General features: G+C 39.1%; 1 protein-coding gene across 1 annotated transcript in view; it reads left to right on the top strand.

The window, feature by feature from the left end:
• The window catches only part of MRC1 (mannose receptor C-type 1), an 88,968-nt gene that overhangs the window by 53,111 nt on the left and 13,526 nt on the right, over positions 1–22,331 (top strand). The window contains exons 12-23 of the mRNA XM_059915265.1: positions 250–449; positions 2,873–3,000; positions 3,483–3,570; positions 4,751–4,895; positions 6,882–6,923; positions 8,178–8,341; positions 9,392–9,459; positions 10,736–10,836; positions 12,172–12,314; positions 12,700–12,814; positions 16,250–16,416; positions 19,215–19,317. Of these exons, the coding sequence (XP_059771248.1) occupies positions 250–449; positions 2,873–3,000; positions 3,483–3,570; positions 4,751–4,895; positions 6,882–6,923; positions 8,178–8,341; positions 9,392–9,459; positions 10,736–10,836; positions 12,172–12,314; positions 12,700–12,814; positions 16,250–16,416; positions 19,215–19,317 (1,464 nt within the window). The remainder of the gene's footprint in view (positions 1–249; positions 450–2,872; positions 3,001–3,482; positions 3,571–4,750; positions 4,896–6,881; positions 6,924–8,177; positions 8,342–9,391; positions 9,460–10,735; positions 10,837–12,171; positions 12,315–12,699; positions 12,815–16,249; positions 16,417–19,214; positions 19,318–22,331) is intronic.

Here is a 22,331-nt window from a genome sequence, read left to right as displayed (position 1 = left end):
AATGTTACCAAAACCCTGACATTTGAGATTATAATTCAGTTGGGGATACAGGCCACACAAATAAAAGGTAAATAATGGTTCAAAAATAGCACAAATCAATTGCCAAATGCTGCAGGATCTCTCCTCTACATTTTCTCATCACATGTAGATTTGATCCCACAGCTTGTGGCTCAGGTTTGAACTGTCTTCTGTGAACATAGCTGGCTTTCACAATCACTTGTTGAGTGAATTCTGCTTTGTTACCTGCAGGACGGAAAGCCGGGTGTGTTGCCATGAGAACTGGGGTTGCAGGGGGCCTGTGGGATGTCTTGAGATGTGAAGAAAAGGCAAAATTTGTGTGCAAACACTGGGCAGAAGGAGTAACTCGCCCACCAGAGCCTACAACCACCCCGGAACCCAAATGTCCAGAGGATTGGGGCACCTCCAGTAAAACAAGCTTGTGTTTCAAGGTAAGTCTCAATTGCTAAGCTCTTAAAGAATTTGGGATATGCTTCAGCCTAAAGAATCACCTAGGGAATTAAAACAAAACCAATGCCCAGGCTCCACCTGTAGAAATTCTGATTTTATTGATCTGGCAGGGCTCTTGGGCATCCACTGTTTTTAAAGAGCTATCCTTGGGTGGATTGCTAAGGACCAGTTGCTTTTAGACCAGCAAACACAACCTATACCACAAACACAACCCATATCACAAACACAACTCGCGGCAGCCTTTCTTCGCCTGCTTGGCCTTCCTCAGCTCCCACTCTTGGCGTCTTTCCTCTCTCCCATGCTTGCTTGCCCTGGTATGAGCTCGCACTTCTTTTTATCTTAATGAAAATTTCTGCTCCCCCTCATGCTAGCCTGTTGCATACCATTTTGACTGTGTTCTTGGAGCCCAAGCTTTAGGCTAAGTGAACTGATAAACGAATCTGCGATCATGTCACACAGGGATTCCAGAGAGAATACTCCCTTGTTCTGATTTAACCCCTGATTATTATGCCTGATGGGAGATGAAAGACTTCCCGTAGGGGCACATGGCCGTTCAGTGACCTATAAATGATAATTTGATATCCTGCTATCAATCAATACATTCCTAGACTGGACCATCCATTTTCTCCTTATGCAATCAAGTTCACCCAAACAAAAAACATACCCCATACCCCAATGAATTAAGCATTTGGGGTTTTTTTTCTCTCTTGTAAATCATATTCTTTCTAGAGAAGGTTGGGTTTAGCCAAATATAGCAATGTACTTATCTACCACTTAATGACATTATTCTCTAAAGGCCAGTTCTCTGGACTTCTTTTGTTCAGTCCTTTGAGGCATATGGCCCTGGCATGTTTTGTAAGACAGTTAGGCAAAGCTGATGAAGAACTTGAGTTACTAACATGTGTCAGAATGAGGTTGTTTAGTCTCCTAACTCAAGGGCTAGTTGAGCTGGTAACTTCCACTTAGCAGCAACAGAGACTCATTAGCTGTTCAATCCAGATTAGCCAGTCAAAGCTAAAAGCATAATTTACATAGAAGGGAACATATTGAGCCAAGACAGGAGAGGATTTTACAAATGGATTGAGGACTAATACAAAGCCAATCAGGTATTTGATTGCTGCCTCTGGAAACTTTTGAGTTATTGCACAGAGGCCAGGTTTGGCCTATGCACAGCCATTCACCTGAGGGTGGCAGGCTATGGAGATTAGCTGCAGAATTTTTGAGAGAAGGAGCAGAATTCTCCAGAGCTGGGAAGTGAACCAGGGGTTCCAGAAGATGTTATCCAGGTGGATGTTCAACGAATCCAAATATGTGCTTCCCTAGAAATTATGGTTTTAGAGGTGCTTGGGGTAGGGTTTGTTTGAAAGCATATAGACCATCTTTGTACATATTAAGATGTGAGAATTAGTAATAAAATTCAGCTGTTAGTAAATTGATTTAAGAAAATAAAATCTTATATCACCATCTAACAACTTGAGATATTCACAGGAGTCTTGAGAATTACTGCAGTGAAAAGTTGCTCAAGTTACCTGTATCCAGATAACTCAAGTAAGGTCAAGGTGAAGATTGCCTTGGATTGCTCGATGACAACTGGGCAACCATAGTCCACTGGAAGCAAATCCCTTTTTCTACAAGCCTGCAATGGCGGGGGCCACGTCTCATGAGAAACAATGAATGAAAATTATAAAAGTTGGTGGATACAATTAACTCCTTTACTGTTTGCATACTGATGGATATTTCCCATACTATCACTGTGGATAATATGACATATTCTCTAAATTCTATAAATCTTAGCTTTAGTTTGGCTTATATCCCATCTTTTTAGATGCTCTCCCCGATAAGTGTCTGTCATGACATGTTCTCCAATCGTTGTTAAAATATACATCCATAAGGAAAAAGGAAAAGGCAGTTTTAAGAACATAACAACAAAGTGTTGGAAGGCTGCCGGGTTATTCATTGTTTAAGCTAAACAGGATAACAAACTGTGGTGCAATCTTAGGGAGGTTATTACCCTTAAATTTTTTTAAATTCATGTTTACTTTCTCTATATCAGGTTTCTTTCATTCTCTTCCATCTCAATGCCACCTTTTACACTTAACCAAATTAATCCTATCTTCTACAAGAAGCTGTATGCCAAACCCATGCGCCTAAAGCTTTTAATCTGACTTCTCCAGTGCTATAAAATAATTTCATTTTCTAAGGTTTTCTCAACAAAATCATCCCCCAAATTTTGTTACCCAAATATTCACTCACAAATTGATTTTCAGCCAAGAGAATTACATTGTTTGGGGCCATTGTAATATCTTGCTTTTCTATAAATGAAATCTCATCAAAAGTAGATTATTTCTCTTGGTTTGATAAGCTATGAACTGTAAAATAAATTCTGAATCTGTATCACCTTTAGCTGTTTACAAAAGGAAAACATGAGAAGAAAACATGGTTTGAATCTCGAGATTTTTGTAGAGCTCTGGGTGGAGATCTAGCTAGTATCAATAATAAGGAGGAACAGCAAACAATATGGCGATTAATAACGTAAGTAGCTTTTCTATACGATTCTCCTTTCTTTGACCCGTTGGGTGTTAATGATGTTGAGAAAATTCTCATATTTCCAAAATTGTTGACTCCTTATGCTGCTTTGGATACATATATCATATCCTGAATCTGTGGGCACTTTTTGATCTAGTTTCACTTCTAAATGCTTTAATTTTATAGATATAAATCCTGTGATGAATTGCTCTGTAAATGTATAAGACACTCAGTACATATTGTTAAATGAATAAATGAATGAGTACTTTCCAATGCTTTACAATTCTTTCAAACAGCAGCTTGTTTTCAGGATATTTACAGGTTGTACCAAAATGCACAACTGTTGCATAAAGCTTACATTTAGTCATTGAATCCCTTTACCTGTGTACTAACTAATTTATGTTTTGGGGGTCATTTTCAAATTTGATTAGGACTCATAGGTAACCGAACTTGGTTCATAAGCTACCTTTATATCTTGTATGTTGCAGAGCTAGTGGAAGCTACCACGAACTGTTTTGGTTGGGACTGACATATGGAAGTCCTTCTGAGGGCTTTACTTGGAGTGATGGATCTCCTGTGAGTAATTTGACTTAACAGATCATTTTCTTACTTTATCATGTATTTATTCTGATATTAACCTTTTGGCTTACTCCAAATTTTTGGTAAGATGGGTTATTATGAGAGCTAGAGACCTTTTTCTATGCAAAATGAATGCTATTTTAGGACCATAATTCTGCCCCTGTCCCAGTAGAGTTCTCCTGTTCACCCAAGGTGCAACATGGTGGAATGGATGAAAAACAATTAGGAAACTCATTCCTCTAATTGATACAAAATAATGTCTTCATTCTCTCATGCCAAATAGTATGCAAGTAGCTAAACTTCTTAAAAATTGAGTATTTCATGACCTCTTATAGACTAGGAGGTATGGAAACAACTTTTGATATTCCATTAGAAACCATTAGGCTTTGTCAGACTTCTCCATTCTCAGGAACGGGGAAGTGAGAGGCTGTGGCACTTGCTGGCCGTCATCACAGGAAGTGATTTTGTGTACTTTTAGTTCTACCTCCTGTCCCAACCCATCAGCAACTTTTCAAGGTGCTCGGTAGGGTGGATTACTTGATGGCTCCATTGATAACATGGATTTTATATTTAGATCTCTGGAAAATAGATCATGATGCTTATTCTAAAACCTTGTGGGCTATGATTCCACTCTGAGAACTCGGTAGAGGACCTAATCCCAGCCCTCCATTTATTTCCACTGTTCACTTTGGCAACGTTTGGTAGCTTCCTTAGTAACATTTCATAAGTCTTTTCTTTTGTAAGGAGAACTAATTATATTTCTCTCTCCTACCCCTCTAGTAAAAGGCAAGTTTCCAGTATCACAATGAAATATTATCCCTTAAGAATGAGTTATAAATTGAGGAACTCCCAATACTGAGAAGTGGAACTTTTTGCCAGGTTTTTCCTGCATACAAATTCCACTTTCATGGCCCTGGATCCATTTTATTTAATACGGGGGAAAGAAAATTTTATAATACTTAATAGCATACTCTATTTGACTTCAAAAGTTTACATATAATGAAAGCTATTTCTTTCCCAGCTGTGTTCATAAAACTTGTTTGCAAAGCAAACCTATTGTGAAAAAAAACTGAAGCAATTAAAAAATGTAAACATCTTTCCTTTTGTGTTTGGATGGTTGATTGGCATTGGCCTGATAAAAATGGCTAATGGTTGTAATGTAATGTTTCTAACATAGGTTTCATATGAAAATTGGGCTTATGGAGAACCTAATAATTATCAAAATGTTGAGTATTGTGGTGAGTTGAAAGGTGACCCTGGTATGTCCTGGAACGATATTAACTGTGAACATCTTAACAACTGGATTTGCCAGATACGAAAAGGTATGATGATCTGTCCTCTCCTTTATCTCAGATTGGAGAACTAACCTCCAGTGATCCCAATATCTTCCCTTTATCTGCGGAACCAAACAAACAAAATAACAAAATAAGGGAATTGGCAGGGGCCATCATTTCACAGGATAAGAATGAAGTCGCTGAGCACAGATAAACGTTCCAAAGGAACAGAAGATCAAAAGGCCACCCGGGAATCCTGGACCAGAGTCACGTCCTCCAAAATAACTCCCACGAGCTGCAGTTCCTGCTCAGGTCCTATAAGCATGGTACTGGGTGGGCGTTCTACTCTGTAAGCAGAGGAACGAGGGTGCAGTTTCCGTTTGGGCATTTTCACCCTCTGACCCACGTTAGTCATCCAATAGGTGAAAGTCTCCCTCAGTCTGAATATGCTGCTTATGGATTTCTCAAGGAAATGTTCAATCAAAGAACTGGCACCATTTTGAGGCCCCTGATGCTGTAAGACCCACCATGTTATTGATGGCTCCAAATGATCAATGCATACTTATCCGTCATGATTCGTGACTCAGAAAGTTCCACGTGTCCAAGTCAGATTCTTTTCAGATAAACAAACAGGTCCACCCTTGAACCAAAATATGTATCACTTCCTCCTCTGTGGGCAGATAAATGGGACCACGTCGCCCCCTGCTGTCGGGGATCCTTGGCTACTGTTCCAGCTCCATCGCTAAAGATACTGTGTTGCTCTCCTGCTGTCTGTCTGCTTATTTTCCTTACTCTTGCTTAGAGGAGTGTTTACAGTGTTTTCAGAATGGAGGAATAAATAGTGGCCAGTTTTTCTTTAAAAGTCTCTTAGCTACCAAAGACTAATTTTCTTTTGTATTATTAGTAGCTCTGTTCTTACAGATGTTAAATTCATTAAACCAAAAGCTACGTAACTTGAGTCCTTTTATCGGATTCCAGCAAAGTCCAAGTATTAGTAACTGCTTGGAAAGAAAACTATTTTATGTAATGTTTCATAAAACAAACATTTAGTAAGAATAAGTGTTTTTTTCTTTTTAATTTATTTTTGGCTGCGTTGGGTCTTCGTTGCTGCATGCGGGCTTTCTCTAGTTGCTGCGAGCAGGGGCTACTCTTCGTTGCAGTGCGCGGGCTTCTCATTGCAGTGGCTTCTCTTGTTGCGGAGCATGGGCTCTAGGCGCACGGACTTCAGTAGTTGTGGTGTGTGGGCTCAGTAGTTGTGGCTTGCGGGCTCAGTAGTTGTGGCTCGCGGGCTCTAGAGCACAGGCTCAGTAGTTGTGGCACGCAGGCTCTAGAGCGTAGGCTCAGTAATTGTGGCGCACGGGCTTAGTTGCTCCGCGGCATGTGGGATCTTCCCGGACCAGGGCTCGAACCCGTGTCCCCTGCATCGGCAGGTGGATTCTTAATCACTGTGCCACCAGGGAAGCCCCAACAATAAGTTTTTTGAAGAAACTATATTTTGTAAATAAATAGTTCGTATTTAATGGTTTCAAATAATGAAAATTGAAGTACTTTCACAGCTCATTAAAAGATGCACCACTGTAAAACTAACATCTATTGAGCACTTTCTAAATACAAGTAACTCTCATATTTTACCCCATCTCTTTACATATGTGACTAACTCCTTTTTGCAGTTGAGAAAGTTAAGGGTCAGACATTTAAACCCCAAACGGGGATTTGAACTTAGACTTTCTGATTCCAAAACTCATGTTCTTTTCTTTCTTTTTTATGATGTTACTTTTTGGGCCTAAAAAACTGTCTTCCAATTTCTGGTGGTATTGTTGGACCTGATCTGTTTAACTCTTAACTCCTAATTCTGTTTCTCTTTATTCTTCTTCCCCACAACTGATAGGAGAATTGAAGATTGGGAGGGAGGAAGAGAAAGAGAGAACAGTGAAGTTTTTAGCTCTATTGACCCGTGAAAATAGTGAAACAAGAAGGATATGTAATAGCACAAGTTCAAGCACTGTTTATACCTAATTTTCTTTTGTTTTCCAGGACAAACACCAAAGCCTGAGCCAACCCCAGCTCCTCAAGACAGTAGGTGTTTCCTTTTTTCCTGATTTCTATATTGATAGAAATAGAAAATAGATTCCTTTTCTTCCTCTTTCCTTTCTCAATGGAAAAACAAACAAACAAAAACAAAAACAAACAAAAAACCTTACCCTAAGAAGGTGGAGAGAAGAGGTTCTTAATATCTTCGAGAATCTCATGAAAGTTTGGATCTACTCCTCCAGACAGATACTTCCATGCACAAACATAAGGCATGTTAATATCACTTCTCAGCTTTCATGAATCAAATCCAAGGCCCTCATGTCTTCGTTTGCTATGGCTGCTGTAACAAATTACCACAAACTTGGTGGCTTAAAGCTACACACATTTATTCCCTTACAGTTCTGGAGGTCAGAAATGTGAGCTCAGTTTCCCTGGGCTGAAGTCAAGGGATAGGCAGGACCATGCTCCCTCCAGAGCCTCTAAGGGTGAATCTACTTCCTTGTCACAAGCTTCTAGAGCTGCATTCCTTGCATTTGTTGGTTCATGGCCCCTCCCTTTATCTTCAAAACCAGCAGTGTAGCATCTTCCTTCGTTTGTCACATCACCACCTTCTTCTGTACTCACATCTCCCTCTGTAAGGATACTTAGGATTTACATTTAGGGCCTGCCCAGATAATTTAGGGTAATCTCTCCATCTGAAGGTTCTTAACTTAATCACATCTACAAAGTACGTTTTTCCGTATAACAGTCACAGATTCCAGAGATTAAGACCTGGGCATCTTTGGGGCTTTTACTCAGCCTACTATAGCATGGAACCATAGAATTCCATAGTTGGGAAAAAGCCTTTGAAGCCCTCCTGGTCCCTGAATTCCTTGGTTCTTCAATTACACATTGAAGCACCCAAGTCCATCTTTTACAAGTTCTTTGTTAGATTAAGATCAAAGCTGCTTTCTCACAGTTTCCACTCTTTGAACCTAAAACATCATGGGTGCATGTATGTCAATCATTCCAGCTCCTATTGATGATTGTAACATTGGGAGTTCTTTTACCCAATAATGATACATGGAACTTAGCTGAGAAGAAAGGTAACTCGTTTGTACAGAGTTAGTGGAAGGTAGATATTTGGATTCAGGTAATTCAGTCTGTATTGGCATCAACATCCTGCTCCTTCTGAGCTCCCAGAGTTGCAGGTACCTCGGATAGGGCTACTCTGCTCTTTTCACTTTTGTGTAGCACACATACCAGATTCTTGAATTTGTCTAAATAAAATTCATCACCTTTTTTTCACTAATTTTTCAGATCCGCCAGTCACTGATGATGGGTGGGCTATTTACAAAGACTACCAGTATTATTTTAGCAAAGAGAAGGAAACCATGGACAAGGCACGAGAATTTTGCAAGAAGAATTTTGGTGATCTTGTTTCTATCCGAAGTGAAAGCGAAAAGAAGTTTCTATGGAAATATGTAAGAATATGATTAATTTAAGAATGGAACAGTGACATGTGCTAAGCAAAGACAATGTCTACGATTGCTACCCCATGGTGCAATTTCCAATTATGTGCTGAATTTGAACCTCCTAAGGTCAGGGGTAAACATGTGAGTGTCAGGGCAGGGGTGCTGGGTATTGGCCATCGCAGAAGTGAATGACCTGATTGCTGGAGTATTCAGTGGAGAATCAGAGAACCCAGAAACAGTGTTTAGCCTGGGCTTTGGGAGAATCCAGACTTGATGGCTTTGAGTTCACTAATTTGATTTTCAAAAATTCTCATTCTTAACTAGTTGTTATATATCAATCCTGGACCCTTTGTGTTTAGTGCAAGTTGATTATAATTTATGTCTTAATCGTAACCAGATTCTTGGTTAATAGATAGTACAGCTTGATTATTCATATAAAACTCTTTTTTAGTTGTACCAAAATTGTCAGCTAACAGTGAAGGTATAATTGGTTTTTTTCCAAGCGTCCTTGGCTTGATCTTTCTCTTTAAAAATCTTCATGGCATCTTTATTGTTTTCCAGAAAGGAGGTAAGAGGGAGAGAAGGAAAAAAATAAGTTCAACAGTAACGAAAGAATAAAAATTCATTTGATCACAAAGGTATTGCAGTGTAGCATGACTTATCTCCATCTTCGTAGATATACCATGGTTTGAAATTCTCAAGATATTTCCTAATATTGCACCAGTATATATGTGGGTGGAGAAGTCTTTCCTTAGATACATAATCCCAAATGGCTACTTTGTTTTAAAGAACATCTTTAATAGTGTCTAATTACTAATGGCATCTGATGTTACAGAGAATGTCTTAAGGTATTTGCTATATAAATGCATGTTGTTATATAATGTGCATATTTTTCCTTTTATTTCTATGAAAACCATTGAATATACAACAAAGTTTCTGTCTGAATGCCTCCTTAGAAAAGTCCCCAAATAGCCTGCCTCATTAATCTGTAGGTTTTATTTAAGAATTTGCTTATCATGTAAGTACAGATTGAACTATATGTAAACTTCCATGTTCTAGGTAAACAGGAATGATGCACAGCCAGCATATTTTATTGGTTTATTGATCAGCTTGGATAAAAAATTTACGTGAGTAAATCAAAATAAAACAACTTTGCTTAGGACAGTGCTCTGATGGGCAACAAAAAGTGATTTTCAGACTTTGGTTCTGCTGAATGAATGTAAAAAAAATCCTGCTGGGCTCTCAGTCTACAAAACATCTTAAAAACAAAAACCAATTTTTAAAAATCCTGTTAAATATTTTGACATTATAAATCTCAAACAACTCAGACTCTGATTGAATTTTGCAAAATGTCACCTCCCTTTGTTTCAGGAGGTCATCAACTGTTAGTAAATCGTCTGTTAGGAAGATGTATTATACAGATATGAATATTGAATTTATTTGAAAAATTATTCCCATTTGGACTGTCCTTGGTGCCTAGAACCAAAGGGGCCTTTCATGTTGCCCCACTTGCTGCTTTCGGAGCACTGCTTTGAAGTATTCTTTCAACTGCCTGAAATGCTTTCCCTTCAAAGGAATGACTGTACTGTTTTTCATTAGGTTCAGGGGCCAGCAAAAGCTGCAGGAGGGAGGAAATTAGTACATTTTGGGGGGTTTCTTTCCTTGTTCATTAGTACCCACATTCTTCTAAGTTTGAAGAGCAAGTATGTCTTCCTGGCTCCTGCGTAGATGTATTAACCACATATGTTCCATGTGACCGCTATTGCCATTTTTGGCAGGAAGGACCCAAACTCACCCTCATTATTTTTAAAGATCAGAAATGTTTGATGCTCCTTTGGACAAGCATCCATTTTAACCATCCCCCAAATGAGAGGGTCGAATTCGATGATCTCCTGGTCTCCTTCCAGCTAACGAACGGCCCCCGAATTTCCGTAATTTATGAAAATGAGTATTGGCTCACCTACCTTAGGAGAAACCAGAGTAAACATGAAAATCAGAGAACAGGCCCAATGAGAAACTCTGTATTCTCCGTCTCTCTGTGGGTGGTTTTGTTTTGTGGGACTCATGCCTAAGAAGTCCTATGGGAGGATGTTTACTTCTGGTCCACTTCCAGGGTAACTGGGATCTCCATTTCTTCTCTCACATCAAGACTAAAAGTACTTCTTGCAGGGAGGGAAAAGAAGGCAGACTAGCCAGGCATCCAGTTACTGCAGGAGATCTCAGTGCCCCGGGGAACACCGATGACCTTTGGGGGTTTCCTGCTGCTGTCTCTAGAAACCTCTCTTCTCTTTGCTTCGGATGCTGTGCTGTCTTCATCTTGATTGACTTGCCTGTTCCCACCACTAGGCTGTAGCCAACTCTTCTGATTGGATTTTTGCTAAATGGCTGAATTTTCTTTTCCAGTTGGATGGACGGAAGCAAAGTGGATTATGTGGCTTGGGCCACAGGTGAACCCAATTTTGCAAATGATGATGAAAACTGTGTAACCATGTATTCAAATTCAGGTAGACAAGATCACAATCTCCTTGAATCTGCCTTGTGGTGTCATGTGTCATTTGCTACATCCTTAGGCTAAAAGTAGCAAGTTGTGTGCTTAAATCAGACAAGAAAAGGAGAGAGAATGAAGGAGAATTCTAATTTTAGCAACATAACTGTTCAATTTGTAAGGAGAATGGATGCTTAACATTTACTCTAATTAAATGACACAATCTTCTCACATCTTCTCATTTTATGAAACATTTTTTCATGTTCTGAATGAGGAAAATATCCAGAATGTTTATCTATCTCCTTTATCTCTATGTCTTTATCTGTAAAATGGGAATAATAACAGAATGTATCAGTTGTCGAGAAGATTAAGGAAATAATATATCGAAAACACTAAGCAAGTGCTTCATATATAAAGTTTATTAGATTATTATTATTAGCAATTACTGGCTATTTAGATAATAACCTGCAACATCTGGTATGTGCTTTGCTCATAGTAAACTCTCTATGAAGTTGAACTATTATTTGTTTAAGTGAAAGCGCAAAAGGGTGTCACATAGATCTTTCTTGTCTCTTGTGTAAAAATGATGTTTGTAGTATAAACCATTTTTGAGAATCCTTATAAAATATAAACACATTTTTATTTTTTATTTTTTTGGGGGGTAAGCTTTTTATTATCTTTTTTTTCCTTGTTGGTTATTTATTTTAAATATAGCAGTGTGTACATATCAATACCAAACTCGCTAACTATCCCCCTCCCCCTTCCCCCCTGGTAACCATAAGTTCATTTTCTAAGTCTGTGAGTCTGTTTCTGTTTTGTAAATAAGTTTGTTTGTATCATTTTTTTTTTAGATTCTGCATATAAGCAGTATCATATGATATTTCTCTTTCTCTGCCTGACTTATTTTACTCAGTATGACAGTCTCTAGGTCCATCCAGGTTGCTGCAAGTGGCATTATTTTATTCTTTTTCGTGGCTGAGTAATATTCCATTGTATACATGTACCACAACTGCTTTATCCACTCCTCTGTTGATGGACATTTAGGTTGCTTCCATGTCTTGGCTATTATAAACTAAATACATTTTTACAAGTGTTTTTAACTCCTGTATATACAATAGATAAACCACAAGGACCTACTGTATGGCACGGAAAACTGTATTCAATATCTTGTAATAACCTATAATGGAAAAGAATCTGATATATATAACTGAGTCACTGTGCTTTACACCCAAAACTAACACAACATTGTAAATCAACTGTACTTCAATACAAAGGTGTTTTTTAAAAAAAGTGTTTTTAAAAAACAGTGTTTTTAAGCATGTAAATCTAATTTAACTATTCTGTTCTTTGTCAGGGTTCTGGAATGACATTAACTGTGGTTCTCCAAATGCCTTCATTTGTCAACGCCATAACAGTAGTATCAATGCCACGGCTCTCCCTACCACACCCTCAGTCCCAGGAGGTTGTAAGGAAGGTTGGAATTTTTATAATTACAAGGTACTAAGAAAACTTAGTTGTAGTCATGTCGCTGACTAGTGTGGAGAGTGGCAATGCAAATCTTTCAGCTTCAAGTTAATGTTTGCTTGCCTCGTCACTTTAAAAAATTTTAGGCAAGAATACCTGGAAATTCCATGTTAAATTCTCTGTGGGAATTGATAGTAGACTTGACGGTATTACCCAAATAGTTGTGCCCTTTGTCCCAAGGGAGAAAAAACTTTGCAAAGAAAGCTGATGGGTAATAAAACTAACAATTTTTTGCATTTCTATTTGGTTGTGAGCAAATGTATATTTAGCTCTAATCTTCATGGATCATTTTGATTTCTTTAGAGCAATACTGTTATCTTTACGTAATCCCTATGATTTTTTTCTCCTTCCATCCGAGTGTTTCAAAATCTTTGGATTTGTTGAAGAAGAAAGAAAAAATTGGCAAGAGGCACGAAAAGCTTGCATAGGATTTGGAGGAAATCTGGCGTCCATACACAGTGAAAAAGAGCAAGGTGTGTGGGCCGTTGTACAGTCAGTGATGCGAATAAATATGTAACTTTTTTCCCTAAAATGGTAGCATGTTGCTTATAGTAAATGACTTTTTGGTGTTCCAGAGTAAAGACTAGGAAGGGAAAGCAAGCACATATTGGGAGCTATTTTACTAGTTGTAGGCCTTATGCTGAGCGTTTTACATGTAAATTGCCTTTCCATTTTCATAACAAGTCTGTGAAGCAGGAATCATTAGTCCCTTGTGAATGAGGAAATGTGTTCAGGGAGACTTAGATCAGGGAGCTTAGAGGGTAAGGGGTAGGACTGGGAATCAAACTGGGTCTTCCAGCTTCAATTCCATCTGTTTCTGCCAAACCAGTTTTCTCACCAAAGAGTCAAAGAAGAAGAGTATTTCCAGGAATAAAATTAAAAATTGCTCATTTTCCATGTACTGCTCTTCTTGTCACTTGATATAGAATTTATAATGCAATAAAACTAATTTTTCAATATGAACTTGGAACAAATTGAGAAAAAAAATTTGATAAAACATAGGGATAAGCCAGAGCTTTGAAGAACAGGATGAAGAAACACACCATCGGGGCTTCCCTGGTGGCGCAGTGGTTGAGAGTCTGCCTGCCAATGCAGAGGACACGGGTTCGAGCCCTGGTCTGGGAAGATCCCACATGCCGCGGAGCAACTGGGCCCGTGAGCCACAATTGCTGAGCCTGCGCGTCTGGAGCCCGTGCTCCGCAACAAGAGAGGCCGCGATAGTGAGAGGCCCGCGCACCGCGATGAAGAGTGGCCCCCGCTTGCCGCCAACTAGAGAAAGCCCTCGCACAGAAACGAAGACCCAGCACAGCCATAAATAATAAAATTAATAAATTAATTAAAAAAAAAAAAAAAAAAAAAAAAAGAAAAAAAAAAAAAAGAAACACACCATCTCCATATAGCAAGTTGTAAAATTCATTATATTGTGGTCAAGAGAAAGGTACTTGACCCCTTTCACATGGTCTTTTTGGGGCCACCTTACTTGAAGTAGATATTAGGTTAAATTAGTTACTTTAAAAATGATGTTGACCAACTGCGGGCCTTTCAGACGACAGCAGCTAAACTGATGAAGGTTTGGAAACCACAGCCAGCAGCGAGTGAGGACGGTTTGAAAGACTCTAGGTTTCACAGCCTGGGAAAGAGGATGTGAACTTTGAAGGATCGTCCCACTCAAGAAGGAAGACTTAGAACCCATGAGTGGCAGTTACAGGGAAATAAATTTAGGCTCAAAATTAGGAGGTTATTCTAACAATTAGAACTAATTGGATGGGATGCTTCGTGAGTTTTTTTAAAGGGCTGTGAAAATGCTTTTGTTGGAAAGTACTGAAATGGGTGCTGCAGAGTCACATATGTTGATTGGTATGTAGCATGGAAGTTGCTCAATACATATTTGTTGTGTGTAGGAATTTATGTGATGTCGTTGGGGAAAGATGTAGACTGGATGATTTCTAAGTTCCCTTTTGGTTCTGAGGTTCTTTGACTTCCAAAATCATTTACTGGAAAAAAATGATATACCTCAAAAAAGATAAGAAAGAAGAGAGACCTTGGAACGCTGTGTGGCACTCTCCTAAATGTTAATTTCACTCCCTAAATGCTACCATGTGCTTTCTTGGAACACGTTCTACAGTAAATCAACCAAGCTTTCACTGAGAACCTTTGACAAGTTCAGCAGCTTGCCAGACACTGGAAGAAAAGTGTCAAACCATAGCACACAATAAAAAAAATTCAGGAATATAATACTCACATTTCTCTGACTGGTCTACCACATTCTGGGCTTAGCTACCCAGCAGAGAAACACAATAATTGATTCCCTCTCTTAACCACAAAGAGCTGATTCTTACCATAACAAAATTAGAACCTGGGTCATAGAGATGTGCAGAAGGGAACAATTTTCAGATAAACTAACATTATTCCTGGCAACACAGGCACACACTGTTGAATTCTTTTTGTGGTTCTTGGCAGAAAACAAGTCAGTGTTGAAATATTGGCAGGTAGAGCTTTTCCACATTTCATTTCAAGTTGGGGATATGGCAAGAGTTATGATCTTATTTAGGAAATAAATAAGAAAACAAAGTAAATATCTACCCATGCTCTTTTCTTTCTGAAAAATATTATAAGAAATTTCTTTTCTTTTCTTTTCTTTTTTACTTTGAGTTAATTGAGAAATAAGCAAATCTCTGAGCAGTGTAGTGGCGTCTATTACTCTGCCAAAGAGTAAGCACGCAGCAATGACCCTTCTGCGGAACTGTTTGTTCATGAATAAACAGATAATCTCTGTGGCCTTCTTTCTATTTTACATTTTCTATTAGTAACCCAAGTGCTTAGTCATTTGGTTTCCTATTTGCATTCAGGAGTCGTGTTTAAGCAGAGTTTGGAAATTGTCCTGTAGAGTCCGTGCTCATTCACTCGGTGTCCATCTAGTGTCCTTGGTGTCCACAGCTCCTGGCAGGTGAGGTTGCTGGCCTCAGAAGGCAGCTGCCGTGGTGTGGCAGGCATGGGGATGGGCTGCTGGAGAACGGATGGGGAACGTGTACATTTAAGCCTTTTGCAGTTTCTGGATATTTGCCACCATCCTCTCTGCCACAGAATTGATAAAGAAGCAAGAGGCCATATTTGTCCTGCCTTCTCTGAATTTCTCTCCCAGTGATGTGAGCACTTAGCACCAGGATGCCGCCTGGGTCCAAGCATGCGCAGTGGACGTGGATGGCCGCTGACCCCTAGGAACTGGCTGCCCCAGAGGAGTTCCAGTTGGGTAGCTCTTTTGGTTTGGCAGTCCAAGGTGGTGATCATTTGACAGCCTAATGCTTTTTCGTTTTGACAAATAGTTTTTAGTTTCAGAACTTTTTTAAGATCAAGAGCTCTCTTTGGCCCCTCGTTATTATTATGTTGGCCAAAAAGTTCGTTCGGGTTCTTCCATAACATCTTATGGAAGAACCCGAACGAACTTTTTGGCCAGCCCAGTATAATCAGGTTATCTTATCTATAGACACAGGACACCTGCTCACTCACAGGATGACCGGGCGTGAATCAGAAAAATGTGCCTCTTCCTGCAGGATCATAGGCAGCCACAACCCAGATCTGGGTGTATAAAAAGGAGAGTGGGGCATAGGGTGGACTTCAGCCTCCCCAGCGCCCCAGTGTCCTTGGGTAGGGCACAGCCTGTGCAACTATCTGCAGTGACCCAGGTAAAACCTAGACTCTTATTATGAGGAACTTTTCAAAGTCCAAAGCGGAAGTGATAACATGCTGCTCAGGTTAGAATGTGTTTGTTTTCATGGTAAGTGCTTTTAAATGATAATAAAGACATTGATCACAGGCTTGGTACTTGTAAATTAATGTATTCTGAGTATCTTTGATATTGGAGTCTTTCCCCTCAAAGTTCACAATTATCTTGTGAAACTTTCTTTCAGCATTCCTTACATATCATATGAAGAACTCCACTTTTAACACCTGGACCGGGCTGAATGATGTCAATTCAGAGCACACCTTCCTCTGGACGGATGGACGAGGAGTTCATTACACAAACTGGGGGAAAGGTTACCCTGGTGGGAGGAGGAGCAGTCTTTCTTATGAAGATGTAAGTATCACTTTCAGGTCACCTCTCCCTCCACTCTCGGTTGGCTTCATGTCAACATATTAGTGATTAATCTTCTGTGAAAAATTCTGCCAGAGTACTCCTCGATCTGATTCATTCTTGCACATTTTAACCGTTTCAGACTGAGCCAGCCTTGAGGGAAGGGGTATACGTTCAGTTAAGAACTCTTCGTTTTTGGGTTGGGGGTGGGAGGACCTAGATGGTGGTAGTAGTGAGGAACAGGGAAGGCCAGCTCCAGTATGGGCGCATGTTGTACTCAGCATGTGCACTTGAACCCAGAGTTAGCAATGTTCATCAGCTGCCCCTAAACTCTTGAAACTGTTGTAGTATTTGGGGTGTAGTTCTGCAAGCTCCTACTGCTTCTAAAGTTATTGTCGCCATCATCATCATCATGATTGAGCTACTGTTTGCAGAGTGCTTACTATGTGTCAAACACTCTGCTAGGTGCTAAGTGCATTAACCTAAAAGACAGACACTTGCTTCTTTTCTTTAAAATTTAAAAAAAATTTTTTTTAATTAATTAATTAATTATTTTAACATCTTTATTGTAGTATAATTGCTTTACAATGGTGTGTTAGTTTCTGCTGTATAACAAAGTGAATCAGCTATACATATACATGTATCCCTATATCTCCTCTCTCTTGCGTCTCCCTCCCACCCTCCCTATCCCACCCCTCTAGGTGGTCACAAAGCACCGAGCTGATCTCCCTGTGCTGTGCGGCTGCTTCTCACTAGCTATCTATTTTACATTTGGTAGTGTATACATGTCAATGCCACTCTCCCACTTCGTCCCAGCTTACCCTTCCCCCTCCCTGTGTTCTCAAGTCCATTCTCTAGTAGGTCTGTGTCTTTATTCCCGTCCTGCCCCTAGGTTCTTCATGACCATTTTTTTTTTTTTTTAGATTCCATATATATGTGTTAGCATACAGTATTTGTTTTTCTCTTTCTGACTTACTTCACTCTGTATGACAGACTCTAGGTCCATCCACCTCACTACAAATAACTCAATTTTGTTTCTTTTTATGGCTGAGTAATATTCCATTGTACATATGTGCCGCATCTTCTTTATCCATTCATCTGTTGATGGACACTTAGGTTGCTTCCATGTCCTGGCTATTGTAAACAGAGCTGCAATGAACATTCTGGTACATGACAATTGCTTCTTTATTTCACTATTTTTAATCTTATATCATTGAAGCCAACTAATCGGTGTTAAACACCATACTAGGCATTGTGGAATACATGAAGGCACATAAGATTTTATTCTTACCTTGAAGAAGCTTATACCTAAGCTAGACCCCAAGTCTTCTACAAGAAAGACGACAGGAACAAAATGAAAGTGTGTAATGAGAAGATCAGCTATAAAGCATGATAGTAGTTAGGAGGAAAGAAACTTACTATGGGATGTAGTGATCTAATCAGGCAGCACGTATCTGTGGAGCTCTTCATTTGATGGAAAGAAGGCATGTGAAGAAGAATCAGCTGTGGGTCTTCTTCCCAAGAAGTTTAAAACATCATGATTAGGGGATCATGGCAAGAGGATGGGGAAGGTCGCGTTAAGTGGGAAAGGTGAATAAAGTCTTTAAGAAAAAAGCACAAGATGGGTTTGGGCGGAATTAAGAGCTTTAGATATAGTAGGAGTTTCATGCAGAAAAGAAGTAGGCGTCAACTTTAGAACGTGGAAAGCAGAATTCAGAGAAATTTAGATGCCCTAAGAAAGAGTTTGGACTTTGTCAGATAGGCAGCAAAAAAAAAAGGTTTGAGCAGAAAAACCATCTCATCAAGGTGGCATATTTATGATAATTAATTTGGTAGCTATGTGTAGGGTAGATATATTCTGGTTGTGGGTAAGTGACTTTCTGGGGAGAAATTCTTTCAATCCTTATTACATAAATGAGGGCTGAAAAGTAGACTGGCGTGAGATAAGGTCTGCTTAGAAAGATTTCGTGGATGAGTGGTAAATTTCATTTAAAACAAAAAAATTCATTGTTGCGCAAGTTTTTTGTTTTTAGAACATAATGAAAAGGAGAAACAACAGAAACAAACAATATGTGTAAACTCACCTTCCAGGAAAAAAAACCCCACAGTTTTGTTGGTTTTATTCCTAAATTTTTTTCTTAGCGTGTGTAAAAATATAAAGTTTGTATTCCACAAAACTGGAATCAAAACACGTATATTGTGTTGTTACAATTTCAGGACTTGTAAAATGAAGAGGGTTAAATATAGTTTGATAAAGAGAGTGGGAGAGAAATGCTCACATGCATTGTGTAGTGGAAACATGCTTGTTCTGTGTAGGTTTCCTGGTTTAGAGCGGAGATGCTGAGCCAGGATAATGAAAGGTAAGAATAGCTAAGAAGGGAGATGGGGCTGAGCAGAGAATCTTTGAAATGTACGGTTAGGGGTTCCTGATAGTTGAGGCTCATGGGATCCTGAGGCTGGAGGCTGAGAAGACGGCTCTGGCCCTGGTGAAAGCTGTGGTAGCTTTCAGGGAATTAATGAGATTTCTGACAGCAACGTTTCTCAGAACCAGCGCCAAAATTTATCCAACTCTGCTTAATTTTCAATTAAAATGGCAAGGGTTCAGTGAGGGATCTGCATGGAAGTTGGCCAGTAGCGTGGAAAGTAGGGATGAATTGAACATGCTGTAAATGAATTAGGACTATCCTAAAAGTTGGAGGTTAGGGATAAAGGATTTTTTTTTTTTTTTGCTTATTAATGAATTGGTTTAAATAATTATCGATCCACGTTTGGCTTTTTTTTTCTTCTCCATGAATATACAGGCTGACTGTGTTCTTATTATCGGAGGGAAGTCAAGGGATGCAGGAAAATGGATGGATGACACCTGTGACAGTAAGCGAGGTTACATATGCCAGACACTTCCCGGTAAGTCCTACCGGACCTCGCTGGGCTGTAAGAGGTGGGGTTTTTCCGTACTTTTTAAAAAGTGACATTCTTCTCAATTTTGCTGTGAGCCTGAAACTGCTCTTAAAAAATTAAGTTTGCTTTTAAAACAGTGACCCTTCCCTTGCACATCAACGCGTTGTTTTTAAAAATTTTTTTTAATTAAATAATTAAAATTTTTTTGGGGCTGTGCCGTGTGGCATGTGGGATATTAGTTCCCCGATGAAGGATCGAACCTGCGCCCCCTGCAGTGGAAGCGCAGAGTCTTAACCACTGGACCGCCAGGGAATTCCCCATCAACATGTTTATTTGATTCTCTCTTTCATCCATGGATGCCTGTGACAGACAAAAAGGATATTTTCTGTAATTTATTCATGAATGTGCCCCCTCATCCATTACCAGAAAGTTTGCACAGATGAAACTAGAGGTTGAAACTTTTTCTAATTTTGTTAGAAATTTGGGATGTTTGCTTACCTCTACCTTAAAAAAAAAAATGTCAGAGTAAGGATACCTCACTTCAATTTGTGTAATTTGAGAACCATTGCCCCAAAACACCCTATATACCTCATTACTTGTTATGTATTCTGTGTCTCTAAAAATGTAGATGTCTTATTTGTGGTCCTTTTTTCATCTTAGGAAGCCTAACTATGGTGCAATGAAAATAAAACAGATATGTGGATATCGACCAAGAATCAAGATTATGGTCATGTGCATTTTAGTTTCGAGTGAAATTAGAATAGAAACGTTTGGCTACATAAGAAGAGGTTCAGAAAATAAAAGATAGATTAGAGATGAGGGTTGAAGATGAGGTGGGTTGCGGTCACCCTAAGCAGGACTCTCAGAGGAGCTTGAATTAGAAGCTACATGATCTCCCGGATCTAACAAATTTTTCTATACTTCCTGGGGAATCAGGGAACTGATATCAATTCATGACAATGACTGAAAATCACTGAAGATATTTTCAGATGACTGCAAAGTCCTGCAGGAATTCTAACCTCCTATTGATCCAAAAGAAGGTCCAGGCCATGCCGCCTTTCTCTCTCTGCTACACCCTTCGAGCACCAGAATCTTAGGCCACTGGTAATGCATCTGTGCTTCCAATCTTTGGGGAAAGAAAGGATTCCCCTTCCAGGAGGGAATGATGATTCCTAAACTTGTTTAAAATTCTTTTTCTTCTTCCTGTAAACGCAAGGGATAGAATATTTGCTGCTGACAAAAAATATTTTGACAATTTTTAATGACCTTAGGTTTCAGGAAAGGTTGACCGTGTTAACGTGCAAAAGGCAGAATATGAAATTTTATAGACTACTGATGATGCAAAAAACACTTTGAACCCCCTTAAAAAAAAAGAACAAGAAGGCCATGGAAAGGCATCAAAGTAGGAATAGTGGATATGTTTGCATCGTGGGATTAAGACCTTTAGTTCCTTCATTGTACTATTGTATTTTTCTTCATTTGTCAAAAACTGTCTCTTTCTAATGCTCTCTCTCTATGTATATATATTTGCATTTATATTATATATAATATGTCTATACATCTATATATATCTCTCTATATATAACAGTTATGAGGAAACACTAAAATATTGAGGTGGTTAGATTCTAAGTAATTTTTTTCTCATTTTTATGCTTTTCTATATTTTCTAAAATTTCAACAAAGAATGTGTGTTCAGTATTTTTTTAAAACAGTGTTGTTTTCAGGCAGTCCCTGGTGGTCCAGTGGTTAGGACTCAGGGCTTTCACTGCCAGGGCCTGGGTTTGATCTCTGGTTGGGGAACTAAGATCCCGCAATCTGTGCAGCGTGGCCAAAAGAATAAAATTAAATAAATAAAAAATAAAACAGTGTTGTTTTTATTCATATATATGAGTATGTATGAATGAATATATATGAATTCATGTAAATATGTAAAGATATGTAAATAAAAACATGAATGAATATATATGAATATAAAACACTTAAAAACAACCCCTTGATGAAACACATGTCCCTTGATGAAATTTTAGAAAATACAGAAAAGCATAAAGAGAAAAAATTACCCATAATCTAACCACCTGAAAATAACCTCTCAGTAATTCAGTTTTTCCTTATAATTTTTTCTATGAGTGTTTTAATAAACAAGCTAATTGGATAAATGAGCCAATTTCCTGGCTGCATATAGCCTTTGGTGAAGCTTCTTAAAGCTTTATCTCAGGCTTCATTGGCCACTTTCAGCAGTCCAAAACTTTTCCCGTGTTGTTAAGACAAACCCAGCTGTCTCCAAGCTGGGAAATGATGAGACTCTACTTCCTACCGGCTGTAACATGGAAGGATCCGGGGCTGGGTCTCTTGGTTTAATGCTATTCTATCAACACACGGTGGCAGCAACAGCAGAAGAAAGGGAAGGCTGCCCTCCTTGCTGAATTAAAATTGTTGCCTTACCAGAGTCTTCAAAAGAAAGTTTGGCATTCTTGGAGTGACAGAACAAGGCACATGGTGGGTTGGGTTGGTGTACAGTGGAACAGGTTGGAGAATTGGCCAAGACAGCATCGGTAGGCAGGGACATCTAGGACCCTAGACCAGGGGTTGGCAACCTTTTTCTGTAAGAGACAGATTATAAATATTGCAGGCTTTGTAGACCATAAAGTTTTTGTTGCAATGACTTAACTCTGCTGTGATCACAGACAATCATAGACAGTACGTAAACAAATGAGCATGGCCGAGTTCCACTGAAACTTTATTTATGGACACAGATTTGAATTTCATGTATTGTTTACATGTCACAAAATATTTTTCATTGTTTGTTTTTCCCCAACCATTTAAAAACTCATGGGCTACAAAAACAGACAACAGGCCAGATTTCACCCTCTGGCTGTCATCCGCTGACCTCTGTTCTGCCCTAAGGCATCAGCTATAAGGCGCCCAGAAACAAGATTTTTTTGGGTCTTGACAGTAAGTGGCCCAAAGTATGGGTAGGTCTAGAGTAGTTATTAGAAACGCATGCTGAGAGATTGAGGAGG

The sequence above is a fragment of the Balaenoptera ricei genome, chromosome 2 (genome assembly GCF_028023285.1).
Source record: "Balaenoptera ricei isolate mBalRic1 chromosome 2, mBalRic1.hap2, whole genome shotgun sequence".
NCBI classification, from domain to species: Eukaryota; Metazoa; Chordata; class Mammalia; order Artiodactyla; family Balaenopteridae; genus Balaenoptera; species Balaenoptera ricei.
The sequence above is the reverse complement of the archived record's forward strand: the minus strand, read 5'-3'. Positions and strand labels throughout refer to the sequence as shown.